Source organism: Phaenicophaeus curvirostris, chromosome 3 (genome assembly GCF_032191515.1).
Source record: "Phaenicophaeus curvirostris isolate KB17595 chromosome 3, BPBGC_Pcur_1.0, whole genome shotgun sequence".
NCBI classification, from domain to species: Eukaryota; Metazoa; Chordata; class Aves; order Cuculiformes; family Cuculidae; genus Phaenicophaeus; species Phaenicophaeus curvirostris.
This window is the reverse complement of record NC_091394.1, coordinates 79,312,538-79,328,152: the sequence shown is the minus strand read 5'-3', so window position 1 is coordinate 79,328,152 and position 15,615 is coordinate 79,312,538. Positions and strand designations below refer to the sequence as shown.

The 15,615-nt window shown below is 38.4% G+C and overlaps 1 protein-coding gene across 2 annotated transcripts in view; it reads right to left on the bottom strand.

Moving 5' to 3' along the window:
• Window positions 1-410: 410 nt before the first annotated feature.
• The window catches only part of ZFPM2 (zinc finger protein, FOG family member 2), a 305,780-nt gene continuing 290,575 nt past the window's right edge, over window positions 411-15,615 (bottom strand). For both annotated transcript variants that reach the window (XM_069854516.1, XM_069854517.1), the window contains 3 exons: window positions 11,822-12,028; window positions 7,040-7,264; window positions 411-3,874 (listed from right to left, as the gene is read on the bottom strand). In XM_069854516.1, coding sequence (XP_069710617.1) covers window positions 1,383-3,874; window positions 7,040-7,264; window positions 11,822-12,028 — 2,924 coding nt within the window. In that variant the 3' untranslated portion in view covers window positions 411-1,382. The remainder of the gene's footprint in view (window positions 3,875-7,039; window positions 7,265-11,821; window positions 12,029-15,615) is intronic.

Below are 15,615 nucleotides of genomic sequence, written 5' to 3'. Positions count from 1 at the left end.
TGTCAAGCACCTGGAGCAGGCTACCCGGAGAAGCAGTTGAGTCACCATGCCTGGAGGTACTTAAAAGATATATAGATGTGGAACTCAGGTACATGGTTTACTTGTGGACTTCACAGTGTTAGGTTTGCAATTGGACTCCATGATCATAAAAGTCTTTTCCAACCTAAATGATTCTATGATTCATTAGGTTGTCTTAGACTTAGTTGTGTTAGTAGATGTCAGCAAGGACCTCAAAGTGGAGGCACTCTTTGTACTCAGTTTCTCTTTGAATACTGCTCCCATCGAAAAGGGGGCAATGTCAACCAGTTCTCAAGAGCTTCTTTACAGTTAGTGAACAATAAATCCTTCTGGAAAAACAAAATGAAAAAAATTAAAGAAATTACCGCCAAACAGCTCCAATGATCTGGAATTTTATTCCATCCATATACATGCATAGTAACAACATTTGTTGAGAAATTATTTCTATCAGAAGTAGAACATTATCTTTGTGATCACCAGTTGCAGTATTGCTACTCTTATATTTAAATATATCTTATATATGAATTAGATTCATAATTGCAGCATTGAGTTTAGGGTTTTGTTTTAGACTGTGCCTTTCAAAAGATAAAACTGATTGATATGACCTCATTACTTACAATACTGCTTCCAGTAATTTTGTTCATTCTTTATAAAGTATTGCATTTAACAGCAAAGGTTTAAAAATTGAGACAGAGATGCATCAGCGAAAGAAAATACAAGTACTATACAAGGAAAAATTTGCCATCTTCATTTAACGTACGTTTCAGATTAAGAAAGTGTACAGAAACATACTGCTACATACAAATGCAAAGCCTAATGACTAAGGTACTGTATCTGCTAAAATATAAAGAGCAAACTCAGCCCAATTGTTCAAAAAAATTGAAATTTTTAAGGCGAACTTTACAGCATAGTTGAAACTTCTTTGCAAGTTATATTTTAGCATATACAATATAGCTGCAACAGCATATAAGAAAAAAAATCAGGATACACAAGTGCTTTGGAAGCTATTTCTAAAATGCTTTTCTGTATTGTTTGTGACTATTTTCTTTAAAATCTACTATACAGTGCAAACCATATGTGCTACACAATAACTATACAATAACATTACAAATGACTTTAATATAAAGTTTTTAAATAAAAAATAACATAACTACAGCTATGAATACTGCTGGTAAAATAAATTAATATTTTTGAAAATGGCACCAATAATACACTTTACTAATGGACTGTAATGAAATTCCACCTTTAAGTCTTCAACTCAGCAATAGTGAAATCTCCTGATTGTCCAGATGTAATTCAAACAGCTTTCTTTAGACTGTATGGAACAATATCCTAAACACAGATACCGAAGGTGGCTGATTGTTTCATTTGACATGTTCTGCTGCATGTGACGAGCAATAAAACTTCTTATGAGTTATAAAGTTTGAAAGATTGTTGAACTGGATGTCACACAGTCGGCAATACTTTCCACTGGTTGGGGCCTGGGTAGAACCATTCACGCCTTTAGCTATACTAGACAACTGTTCCTCTGCTGTAGGAATTGCTGGAGAGACATTTTCATTTGCAGTTAAAGGATTCTCAGATATCCAAGAAGGAGACTTGTGCCCATCTTCATGTGGAGGATTCTGGGAAATGTTCTCTTGTTGTGGGTTTGCAGCAGGTCTTTCTTCCTGTTTCAGTCCCCCATTAACTATTACCATGCCTCGGTTTTTTGGCAATAGCGGAAGAGACTCTTTCTTCTGTACAGCACATCCATTTGAAGGCGCCTGGCCTTTAGGAGATTCACTTTCTGTATTTGTGCTTTGATCTAAATCAGTATTATGAATGACGAGAGAACCAGAAATGTAATCACTTGGCTTTATTCCATAATAAGGAGAAAGCTGATCTGCTCCTTTAGCTTTCTTTATTGCTCCAGGGTAGAGGCATTGTGGAAGAAACAAATGTTTGTTTTCTTCTTTTGTAGCAATAAGCTGGGCGGCTTCACTAAAGACTTTTAGTCCTTGAAGTGTTGCTAAGTGTGTGGAAAATAAGTTTCCATTAGGAGAGGAGTGTTTTGAGTTTCCATTTTTCTCACATTTGATTATGCTTCTTTCGTAGCTGACATCTGGGCTGTTCCTTTCACTTTCTGGGTTTTGAAATACCTTATTGTCGAGTTGTCCCAGGTCGTTACGCTGATGGGCAGTGACAGGGCAAAAATTCTGCTTGTGAGCCAGGTAATTCTCTACCTTGTTAAAACTGATCTTGCATACAGTGCACTCATGGTAGTCCAGCAGCCTTTTGGGAGAAGTGGAGGTCCTCTCTGATGGGGGTAAGCATTTTTTACTGAGATCTATTGGCACATCCATCTCCAAGCAAGACACAGTGGAGTGGGGAGTATCACACTTTGAAACTGGAACGCACTTGTTAATAGACAGTGATGTCTCTAGATGCTTTGAGACTATTCCTGGAAAGATATCACATCGTGGATGGTAACATTCTCCAAGGCCCTCTGTTGACTCTTGAGTAGATGTACATGGATTGCCAAGATTAGCCACTTCTAGAAACCGCTGTTGAACTAGTGGTGGCCTTTGCTCTTGCTCTGGTAGGCACATCTCATACATCTTTCTTCGCTTCCGAGTACGCATTGTTCTCTGCATGGCAGGCACTTTGTTGGAAGCAGACCTCTTCAGTGGGGGATCGTGGCGAGTGGCACAGTAATACTGCTTGTGGACCATGTACGTCTCATGTCTGCTGAAAGTAATATTACAAGCTTCACATGTAGTCTTGTTAGGATCACTTTCCCCTTCTACTAGAGGAGCACTGGGATTCTTCACATCAGAAGGTTTTCCATTTATCTTCTCATCGCCATTGCTTGCAGTTGACAACTTCTTTGATTGCGCTGTAAAGTCTTTTTCATGACTTTTATTGTTTGGCCCAATCAAATCTAAAACATTGGAAGAGTTTATGCAAGATGTCTGCAGAAGCTGATTCTCTGGATCTGATGTGTGAGGAGCTGCATTCAGGATGTTTATAGAACTTTGACCATTACTAGGACTTACAGCTTCTGACATTTTTTCTGGAACACTGGAAAAATCTGGTGACTTTGCCATCTGCTGCCATCGGCTGCTGCAGTAGTGCTTTTTGTGTACCAAATAGTTGTCCAAATTATTGAATGTTATGTTACACTCAAAACATGTAGCCCCTTTGGGCATCAAAGGACTGTAAATTACAGGAGGATAATTGCTACTTCCATGCCTCAGTCTTCGATGGACCAGTTCAGACATTTTGGCTAATATCTCTGAAGCCTGAGGAACCACAGTGATGTCCTGGGGAAAAGCAAACTGGGAAAGAAAAGGTCCCATTGGGAAAGAAGGACCAATATTAGGCTGAACTGGCGATGAAGCAAGTCTTGGACTGGATGGTTCAGATTTTATTTTAGTGTATGAAAAACTCTGCTTATTTGTTGCAGGCTGGGTTTCTGGCCTCTGGTTTGGAAGGAAAAGTGGAGCCTTTTTTTCACATTTATCAAGCTCTGTATCAGAACTTGCATCTTTAGTCTGCATGGTCTTTTGGCTCTGGGGAACATCATTTCTGCTCAACAGGTCCGTTGCTGGCTGTAAACCTTCTTCATTTCCACTTGGAGAGTGTTCAATATCACTTTCTCTTTGAATCTTGTTGCCAGAGACATGTAACTCTTGGTGCTGCAGTAGCTCCCTCTGAGTCTGGAAGCCAAAATGGCAGTGATTGCATCTAAAGGCAGCTTGAGTAAGATGCGAGAACAGGTGCTGATGAAAGTTAATCACTGAGTCTGCAGTGTAAGTACAAACTGTGCATTTCAGACTGGCACCAGGTGGGAGAAATTCTTCCATTTTCACTCCTACAGAAAAGACAAATAAAGTGATCATTTTGCCCTTTATGAATGTTACTAGAAAATCAGTTGCACAGAAAGTACAAACACAGTGAGAACAAACTATTTTCCTACTAATGGGATGGCATTAGTCACTCTGAAAATATTTGAATTGGTTCAGAATTTCTTTCCTTGAACTGCTAGAGGATACTCCCAGACTTCTGCTCTTCTTTGGAGAGCCTTAGCGTCTGCATGCATTCAGCAGAGATGAAAGGAACAAGGGAAAGGATAAAAATAGACTGGACTTATTCTAAATGAAAAGATTTAGAAATTACAGTTTTAACTAAGGGAGACACAATGTTCCCCATACACAATCACTGGTAATTTCAAATGCACAGAAAGCACATCAAGGTCAAGAGGCTCAAAGTTATGATGTGGCTTGAGGAACAGCACTCAAACTCAAAGTGCTTGAAACCCACAGACAGAGCAGAAGTAGCATTTTAAGCATTATTGATGAACAGCTCTTTGCATGCACAAATTGGCTGTAGCATGGGAACAGGACACCGATCTATCCTCATCAGAAAGGACTGATGTGTTGCCTTCATTGTGAAGGGAGAAGGACAAGTAAGACATGGCTTCACCATTTTAGTTTCCATATATAATGTCCGTAGGCAACTACTGCTGTAACACATCACATTTCCTCATGAAATCATTACAGTCTTTTCTATCAAGAGCAGTACACTCAAAGCCATCTTACAATCACTGCTGAAACATAAAAAAAATCCTATTTCATAGTATTTTGAAACTGAAAATTCTTTAAAAAGAAAGAAGACCTAATTTCTTTACTGCACCAACAGAAATTCTGATTCCCTGTTAGATTATAAAAAATATTGGTAGGGATGATATTTGGAATGAAATGAACATTTGTTCTGCCTACACACACACACACACACATATATATACCATGGCTTGGTCAGGTAAACTAGGTTCATTGTAGTTGGATGCTATAAAGCTGCAAGAATATCGTGGCTCAGTCTGTGGGAAGTCATTCAATTGTACAGAGTTTCTCACTTCTCCCCTAGCATCAGTGACTCCCTAAGTTGTATGCGACATTGAATTTGAACCACTCTTGGCCTCAGAGGCCAGAAGGGAGCTGAGGAGACACACAGCACTTCAATCAGAGCTTGCTCCCTATCAGGCACTTTTCCACCAGGAGACCATATGAAGATTTAGCCAGGAGATGGTGTTTCACATGCTTCCATATCATTTGATATAATCACAACGAAATATCTCTATGGACTTTGCATTTCAGTCACAGTTCCATGCTTCAGTGGTGTGAGTCTGCTGCAGCCCACAGTGGGAACAGTAACAGAAGTTTAAGCAAACACAGCACTAGCTTACAGGACATTTGGAAAAAGAATGTTTCATTCCTACTGCAGAAGCTGTTATAACTTGTGATAATCTATATAGAAAAATAAAGACTGACAGGATCTGAAAGAGAGCAGGAATGACTGATCTGACTGGTTTATAACTAAAGAGAAGAGGAAGGCCTGACTTTTAGTCTCTGATATAAGAAATACCTGAAGTTTCTTACTGGAAATTCAGCAGGTTCTCAGACCTATGTCTTTAAATGAACACAGATGCTTATCTCTACATTGCAAGAAAACAGTCACTCATAGGTCATGCCTGAAAACCCTCTCGACATGTAAGCCAATGGTATGTCACTAAATGCAAAGAGCTGAAGCAACCCTTTTACGCGATGGCTAAGATTTCAGAATTTTTCTCTACATGGGGAGAAATGAATTTGTTATCTTCCAAGAGTACCTTTTTTTAATTACTAGGCTGTAAGACATGCTGGGCTGCGTTCACCTGCTCTTGTTGAAGCTGTTCCTACTGTTCTGCTGGTTCACTGAACAGTGAAATATATGCTAGGCAAGAGACAGAGAATGGCAACAGCCTGATATTCAAAGTTAAGATCTGGAAGCAAAAAAAAAAATGACCTCTAAATGAATGGCTATGTGTAGCCTGTGTTGTCTACATAAGGAAGTTTCTCACTCAGTGCTCTTCTAGTCCTGTTCTGGGAGGTATCAAACTACTCCAAGTCAACACGATATCTTCTAGACTTGGAATTGCTGCCCAAGTATCAGAGGAACAGTTTTCACTTCACCAAGCCCACAGAGCAGACTACCACTCCCCCAGGAATTTTTTTTACTGCAGGTAAATAAGGCTTTCTTCTGTGAATTAAATACACGTTAGTATGTTCTATACTCCATCCATTTAGCTGAAGGATCAGGCCCTTGTGCCAGACACAGCTCTGTACAGCAGACAGCCAACATACCCATAACCCATGACACTGCAGCCTTTCTTATTTGTAGGTTTTCTTTGTTACTGAAAATTCCAGTGCAGAATGTTCTGCAAACTCATAACTTGTGTTACCAGCCCTAATTCAAAACAAATTCAAACAGCACACTCAAAGGACCTTTGGAAAGGGAGATAAGATTACTGATGAGTTCCAGATTTTTAATCTCACAAATTTCGTAATCCCGGTTTCCATTTATCTGGTACTACACTTCTGACAACATGGAAAAAGAAAATGCTATCCCTGTGTTATAAGTAGGGAAAAGAATGTGGTTATGGAACAAAAAGTTTTTATGAAATAAGTGTCCCGGGAAAAGCACACAGAGTTCTGGACCCTGGTCCTCAAAGCCTCCTGCCTAAGAAGCTTACTCTAAGACTCCAACATCTTATTTCAGAAGGACTTGCTCTCTGGCAATGTGTATTTCTCCATTCAGCATCAAAACAAGGTAGGTAGAGATTGTATTCCAGCAGACTCACATTCGGTGAATGGAATCCTGAAGTAACTGATGGAACAAGAGACAAAGCAGCAGCAGTCTAACTGTGTCTGGATGCCTGAGCATCCCTTCACCAGTAAAGAAATGCTGCCTGTATGCATGTATACACAGATTAAGGGAAAGGCAGCATTCAAATAAGGATTAGTAGGTAAGAGAAATGATGCTGGTTACCTGGGAAGAGATGCTTGGTGTAGAACACATGTCAGAAACCACTGACATCTTGGTAGTATCTACACTGAGTGCTTACATATATTTGGAGAGACATCAATCCACCACATGTCTATAGTGAATAATTCTTCAGACAGCTAAATCTAGAAGATACAGGAAAATACGTGGTACTTACCACTGTGAGAATTAAGGTGCATTTCCAGAGCTCTTGCATTAGAAAAACTTTTGGTGCACTGTGGAAAGGGGCAGACACTGGATATCTGCTGAGCACTATCTTCGTTCTCCTCTGACAGGTGCGGACCCTCTCTTTGCCTCCCACTGCAGTAGTACATGAGATGGGCTTGCAGGTTCCGCTCACTTCGATACCAAATGCCACAGGATTTGCAAGGGAATATGTCCTCTACAAGCAAATATAACCAGATGCAGGTTAGCCACAGTGCACTCAGTGCCAACCAATTAACACAGCTGGATTAATTCCCCTCACTTTCCCATTAAACACATGCTTATTTAATACAATACTGAAACAGAGCCATGGGCTTACTAAAATGTCACTTGCAGGTGAGAGACTAAGCATGGGAGACAGTTGTTTCTTTCAAAAGGGGATTTAAAAAAACACTTAATTTAAAAAAAAACAAGTAGAAGTTGTTGGTTTACAATTTTTTTAAATAATGAAACTAAATTAATTGTTTGTTATGAATATATAGTAGTAAGTCAAGAATTAAGCTGTATTTCTAATACATCACTACACAATAGGTAACATCTATCAACTGTGGGATTTCTTCTGTGTGCGGAGGTCTTTCCAACATTGTTTCCTGGAATTTTTGGGTGCTAATTCAAGATCATTCTGAAGAATGCGTATTTTCAGAATGCTTATAGAGTTATTACTGTAAAATCCTGTTGCCTTGATATCCAGGAGGCCAGATTAGATTATGTTTCCTTAAGGTCCTACAGTGTTGAATGTAACACTATACTAAGTAGCATGTTTATTTCCTGGGTTCCTGTGTTATTAATACTAGAAGTTAACATTTCTAACCTATTTTTGCCCTGTTATTTTTGGTAAATTGTTACTATTCCACTTTTCATTATGCAAAATGGCTACTTGCTAAGAATAATGCAATTTTTCATTGTTTCTACCCCAAAGTGTCACCATCCTCTTTGAGGAGAAGACAATGCAGAGGTTGCACAGAGTGGCTCCCAGCAGCAGAGGGAGTAGATATTTTGATCACATACTGAAGGCTACACACTTCACTCAAGTGAAGATTAATAATGCATACTACGTATGTACACAGAGTAGATAGATATTCAGTTGTTCATATCGTCAGAAGGATACCTACACAGTACATGTTTTGTGTCCACCTCAGAAGGACAAAAGACCTGTCTGATCTTTTTGAAAGCTGAACTTGTAATGCTATTACTAAGAAAGAAGAGATGACAGGCCTTTAGAGTATGTGTACACTAGTAAATTAATTGTGATGGGGTCTAGACTAGACCACTGGAACTTCTTGTTCATATTGTTAAAACATAAGAATGGTCCCTTCCACACCTTTGGCTTAAGTCAATTAACACCTTCCTGATTCTTACATAAAGTTCAGGAGTTACCACATGCCTAGGATCACTCCCTGCAATTGTTTTGAACACTTCTCACCTGTTTTTGAGACTAAGAGAGGATAAAATTATGAGCACTTCTAGACTGTGCCAGCTGACCTCAGGATCAGAGAATGGGCAATTAGAGTCAACAGCAAAATGTATCTGGGCAACATCAAAACTCCCACTGACTTTAGTATGTAAAAAAATGCTAGTGACTGTAATTAACTTAGTCTTGAAGAATGGCTGGCTGCTCTGAGAACATGACATGTGTAGCTGATGATATAATTCATTATCATTCATGACAACTTATATTTATTTTCAAATATTGATGTGCATAGGACTATTACTCTGTTCCAGTTCCTCTGTGTGAGCAAAGTTGAAGACTCCAACCCACTGAAATGGTTGAGTCTTTTATTTGTTAAATATCTACAAATACTCTCAAAATTTACATTGCTTAGTTTCCTTGCCTGACTACATTGCTCATGCTTGTCTATTTTTCTGCACGTGAATTTGCATATTTTCACCACTACTTACTATTTTTTCTCTTTGCCACTGAATAATTGTATATGAATTTAAGACACAAGCATTTAATGTAGCAGTCAGTATTCCACTATACAACACTATTAAAACATTACTGCTTGAACTTGCATCATTTGAAATGTTCATCTCATGTGAAAACTGACATTTCAGCATTTGGTTTTGGCTTCAAATGGTTGAAAAAAAGTTGAACCATTGAGGCTTTAACAGAAGAGAAAGCCCAAAAGAAGTAATAGGATATTCTGATATGGGAAACATGTCTTATTTGAATTATTTTGACTGCATTTCACCACAGAATTGAACTTTCTGATTATTTTAATGAATTTGACTTCCAGCCATCTTTATTTCCTACAGGCTAGATGGCCTGGACAGTCTGTAGCTCCAGTTATGTACTATGAATATGTGACTCCCATTACGTGCCATGCAGAGGAAATACATTTGAGGCATCTTGCATGGTGGGAAGATGGAATTCCAGGAAGAATAATGCATAAGGATGGGATCTGAAACTATTATTCCCCTAAAGTGATGCAAAATACTTGATGACCTTAAGGGTATTTTCCAATCATAATGATTCTACAAATCCATGATTTTATGAAAATAGATAAAGGTGACTTTAAGTTAATGTTTCAATTCTTTAAAAGCAAAATATTTCAATTTATTTCAAATTATAGTGTCCAAATATTTCAGTGGATCAATTCAGGAGATGAAATATTAAAGTGCAAGCTGAATGAGCCAAAGGCGATATTCTAGTTTTGATTTTTTTCAAATACAAATCCATAGAATCATGAAATAAGGGAACAGATCATTTTGGAAGGAACTCTTAAAGGTCATCTAGTTCAATCCCCCTGTAGTGAGTTGGGACATCTTCAATAGATCAGGTGTTAGGAAACTTTAAAAAAATCCCACCCTATAACACTTAATTTTTCTAGAAACTCATTTTTTTTTCAGAGATCTAGTGAATGAATGGTTAAGAGATGTCTTAGTACAAATCTAGAGATGCATACTATTGGACTCACTTCTGGCTTGAGACTTTACTGAAGAAACTGAATTTCAGCAGCTCAACAATGAAATGTGGAAATAGCCCTGTCTAGTCAGAGACAGCGTCAAAACTGGGATGGAAAGTTCTGGACAGTGTGACTGGAGTTAAGAGTACAGAGGTCACTCTAAGTTGCTGCTAACCCCATATAGCAAAACCTGATGAAACATAAACCTAGACACCTCTTATCAGCAGAAGTAGCAATGATCAGTGTGGCTTTCCAGGGCTCTGCAGAAGGCAGTGCTGGCAGCAAAGGTGTTTCCAGAAAATTGATGCTGTAGAAATCTGACTATTTTGCCAAAGCCCAGAGCTGGCCTCCTGTTGATTTGCCCAAAAATACATCCTCAGTTGAAGTAAGCTGTGAATGGATCATTGCCCTTCAGGCTAGGTAATTCTCTCCCTGGTAGCCCCCTTGCAGCTACTGGCTGCACACTGTTTTGCCCTAACTGTGGTAATTGGTGGTCCATTTCAGAGGGTTCTGACACCTTCTTTTGGAAAAGTCTTGTAAGACACTAACTGCTCATTCTGTGAACAGGTGTGTCAGCTCATAGCAGCCCCACTGCTAGGGCAAAAAAAAAAATGTGCTTAGCTAAAGGTTGCTGCCAACTCACTCCTTAAAAGGGAGGACTTGGACATTTGAGGTTTATCTTTTAAAAGAGACAAACAACAAATATGTAAGAACCCCAATAACAACAAAACCAAACCAGCCAACCAACCAACAAACCAAAACCAGGAAAAAACAGAATGAAAGATGTTACCACAGGTATTTTAACTAGTCCTGTCTGTAGAATTCAAAGCCTGTGACTATTCAATACAGAGTGTTCTCTGGCATAAGCCTGAGTGGCAGATTATGTGTCCGTGTGCGCATTCGCATTGCAAATACTGTGTTCAGTAGTTTACTGTATCTAATTACGATACTTAAAAATCATGGGAAGCATGGGGAAGTGCACCAACATGGGGTCTAACCAGACAAGCTTACAAAGCACTGAGAGTTAAGGATGTGCAATATGGTCTAAGAGATGACTGGGGAGGATCATGGTAACAGCTAACATATCTGAAAAGTACTTATAGAGGAGGATGAGGAACTAGGGCTGTATAAAGATAAAAAGCAATAAGAAGAAAAAGCTAAAGAAATAAAATTTAATTTAAGCTGAATTTTCCCAGTTCAGGAAGTGACTTTACATGTACTCATGTCCATCCACTCACTTCAAAGACAGCACTTAACTGCATGCTATCTTTTGTCCACAATAGGGTCTATTGATATCCAGAGGACGTAAAAACATTTTTAGGTAGCCACACTGAGTGGAGATACTACAATAAATCAGGGCTTCTATAAGGTGTGATCTCTTCTGAATTTCGAAACAGCCACTGAAGAGATGTGTTCTTTCTTTCTGTGGAGTATCATGAATTATTACCAGAAGCTGCAGCCATAAGCAAGAAGCTTACTTGAGCAGCAGAGTCTGGACTTTGGAGCTAACAGTTCTATCTTGTCTACTCTTTTAACAGTTTCTGATCCTAATCGCCTCTGGGAGCAATCGCAGAACCTCCACAGGAGGGCAGGTAAGGTAGTCTGGGTGAAGCTCTTGCAAAGCCCAGACACCAGACCACTCTTGTTCCTCCTTTTATGTCTGCGAGTTCATCTGAGATGATGGGGAAACAAAAGCAGGCTTTGAGCTCTGGGTTTTAAGTCCTGTGGTTTCTGTGGTCTTGAATTCACTATCACTGTATTAGCTATTCATGTGTCCCTTAAAGTACTGCTATTTTAAAAAACACCAGGGAATAGTATTCATCACTTACTGTTCACAATAGCCGTGGGCAAAATAGATGCCATTGCAGCTTGTTGAGGGAGCAATTGTATTGAGTCCAGCAGGCGTGCAGGATACATCCCTTCTGTGAGAGTCATCTGACTAGCAGCTTGCAGCCTTGAGTCAAAATCTACAACAAAGGCAATCAGCTCTTCACCCTCTGAGATGGCCTTGGTTGTGGTACACCAAAGCTGCCCTCCTACGGGAAACACAAAGGCAGAAAAATTTAATTGATGATATCAGATTCCAGAACTGAAAACATTGGTGCCATATCTTCACACTCTTTTTAAAATTTTGATGATTTGTTCAAGGTAAAGAGGCATATAATGTTCACTTTTACTGCCTTACATGTATCAACATACAATTTTTCAGTATATAAGAATAAAAATATTGGAGTACTTTTCATATACAGTATGTATATTCATTTTAATTTTTCATTTTGTTTCCTAATGAAAATTAATATGTAGGTGAAAATACTTTATATGGCACTTTTCTGATCATTACTTTTCACCAAACTTGCCGTGTATTTTTTTATAACTCCAAGTTTGTTTTATTTTGAATAACAAATCATAGCACAATAAAACCAAACAGCTGTAAAAAAAGAAATGAGATTTCCTCTTCAGGGCGTTCTTCCCCTCCGTTATGTTTGCCACCCTCTTTCTCTAAAAAATCTTCCCTTATGTAATATTATTCGTAACATGACTGCTTTATCTCTGCTTACACTGACTGAACTTCCTGAAGAGAAGATATGCCAAAGATCTGTTTCATAAAGGCTTATTCAAATAAAGGTTTGTTTAAAACGGGGGGAGAGGTGGAAGAATTTTCATCAAACAGTAAGATACACTATAGCTCTGTGCTGCAAATGTCACGTGTAGTGCATTAAAAAGAAAATTAACTATGCGAGTACATCTACTAATGTATTTGAATGTGATAGTGAATGCTCATTTATTTAACATGTTTAGACAGGCAAAGCACTTATATTGTGTTATCTACACTCTCAGGCCTAGATACATATCCAATACAGTTATGCCCGAAATAACGTTGCATACTTTATATGTTATAAAGCTTTTTTTTCCTCAGGTTTTGTATATATAGAAAAAGCTATATGTTGTATTCATTAGGCAAGCAAAAACTGTACTCGTTTTGATAAGTAATATTGCTGTGTTTATCTTTCGGCATAACTGCCTTTTCAACTGCACTTCATTTTTTTCCCCTCAAAGAGATTATAGTTTTAAAACAACTTGTTGCAAAAATCTGGTAGAGGAGATAACAACAGTGTATGATATGCCACAGCTAAATGGAAGAATTAGGACATTGTTTTAGAGAAATCTTGGACAATTAATTAAACCAGTCTATTAGCTTTCAAAGATGAGCAAACAAAACAGCATCAGTGACAATGTGTTTCAGTAGAAAAATAAAGCTAAGCTTCCTGACCTCAAAGTGGTGTAAAAGTTTCAAAGCAGAAACGTATCTTTGTATTCATCCTTTGGTAATACAGTGGTTGAAGGTGGCCCCGAAGTTTATAAACAATTTACTGTGATTAGATCAAAGCATACTAAGGTTTACTACCCTCCAAAATGACAGCATTAAATGGTGCAAATCTGACTAATTGCCTCCAAAGAATAAGAAGATGAAATGTGAGGATACTACCATAAATGTCTACAAATGCAGAATCCTAATGCCCAAGCAGGAATTCAAACATTTGAAAAGTACAGTCTGACTTACTGCCTGATGTAAGTCAGGAGTAAGCATACAGAAGCCTTCAGAGTTAAACTAGTACAAAACCTGTCCAAAAGAGAACTAGGCTAAATTCCTAAAGCATACTTAATTAATCTCATAGATAAAAATGCGTGATATACACACTGCAATTTGAGAATCTGAAACTGGGTACTCTCACTGCAAACACCACATAGTACATCTTCTGTGAGGACCAGGGTTTCTATTATTAACAGGCACTTCTACTTTATTTATATACAGAAGGTATAATAATCAACTGGAATGGTTTAGTATATTTTAATATAGAATAAGAGCTCTTCCTAGACTGTATTATTCACTGGATTTCTTAAAAAATATATAAAATGAATCACTATAGAAGAACCAACTGACTTCCTCTATCCCAGCAAACATCTTGACATGCTCTACCCTTGGGGGTGGGAAAAAAAAGTGTAGTTGATTACTGGATCTCCAGCTGCAATCAGTCTGGATCAGCTAAAAGGCTGACTCAGTCTTCGGGTGTTAGAGCTCCTTGGGGTGTTGACTCACGTTTAGCAGCAGATTAAACGCCCACAGCTGACGCGGGCAGTGACCTGGGTGTCTGCTCCACCCAGCTCCTGGAGGCTGTCACACCTACAGCAGGCACAGATGAGTGGGATGTGTGACAGCTTTGGAAGAAGAGCAGTCTCTAGCTTGGCATATTAAAGGAAACTAGAAAGACAGAACTTTAATCTGCTCCTGCATTTGAATGCAAACCTTCAGCCCAGAATGATTTAGATCCAAGAATGATACTCTTATTTTGTTTTCTTTCATCCCACCCTACAGAAAATGAGGTATTTAAGCGATCATGACATAGATATCCATGTTTTCATGAGTACATGACATTGCACTAAGTTAAATCCCCAGATGAATTCTGAAATAATGTATTCCTCCAGCTACTGGAAATACAGAATGCCACCTCTGCAACAATAGTCACCCACAGGGACAGGACACAGTACAGCTCCCTCATGTCTCCTTCTATGCTTGCTTGCACAGGGCATGGCAATATCTGCTGTTTTGAAAGATGTAAATGACTTTATTTCCCTTAATGCAGTGAATGCCAACATACTAGCCTTCATGCATAGCAGGAACACAGTGGAAGATAAGTCTTCTTGACTTTTCTACTGCACAGTCAGGGAAATAGCCTGCAGAAAACCTGGCAGAGGCTGTTTTCTCTACAAGTCTAGTTCTGACTCTGCGAAATTGAAAATAATCTTCTTGAGCTTCAACATATTGTTTTTTATCTATAGTTAAATCAAAGAAATTTATGTGATACAGAACAAATACATGTCAAGCAGAAGAACAGAATAAAAATGTCTGTAAACATCACATAGTTAATTAGTTTCTAGCTTATGTTGCAAGGAATTAGAAATGCTCATTTAATCATCAAAAGTCGAGAAAGTTAAAGAATATTATGTTGTGCAAACTAGAGCAAAAAATTACATTCCATTTGCATTGGCATGAGTTCTTTATCAAATGACATCAGGCACTGAAGCAGCTATCTGATACCTTCAGAGTTTCCACAAAATTGAAAGGTTATTTCAGGATTCTCTGCTTTGTCTGCATCTTTCACTGCAAAAATTTCTGCAGCTTGAACTTCCCCCAGCCTTAAATTACCAAAAAAACTCAAAACCCAACAAACCAACTTTCTATGCAAAGGAAAAGTAAGGTCCTGATGTCCCTGAAAAACTGTGGACTTACTGTTCTTTGCAATGTTTATGATCAAGATTCTTGTGCAAACAGATCTGGTTCCTAACAGGAAGCTTATAAATCATACTCATAATTGCTGTCAAAACTGCAGTGGAGTGTACTGCAAGTTTTGATAATAAAGAATAGAGTCACAGTTCAAACTTGATTACATTTTGGAAATTCATGCTGCTCTTAGAAGAATCAGTGGTCTTAAATATCTTCTTCTCCTGCCAAATTTTTCACTTGCACTTTTTATTATTTATGAAATCAGTGTCTGCACAATGTCATGCAGACCTCTGGTGATAAACTCTAATTAAGATTAAGACAAGCCTTTTGGAAAGGATC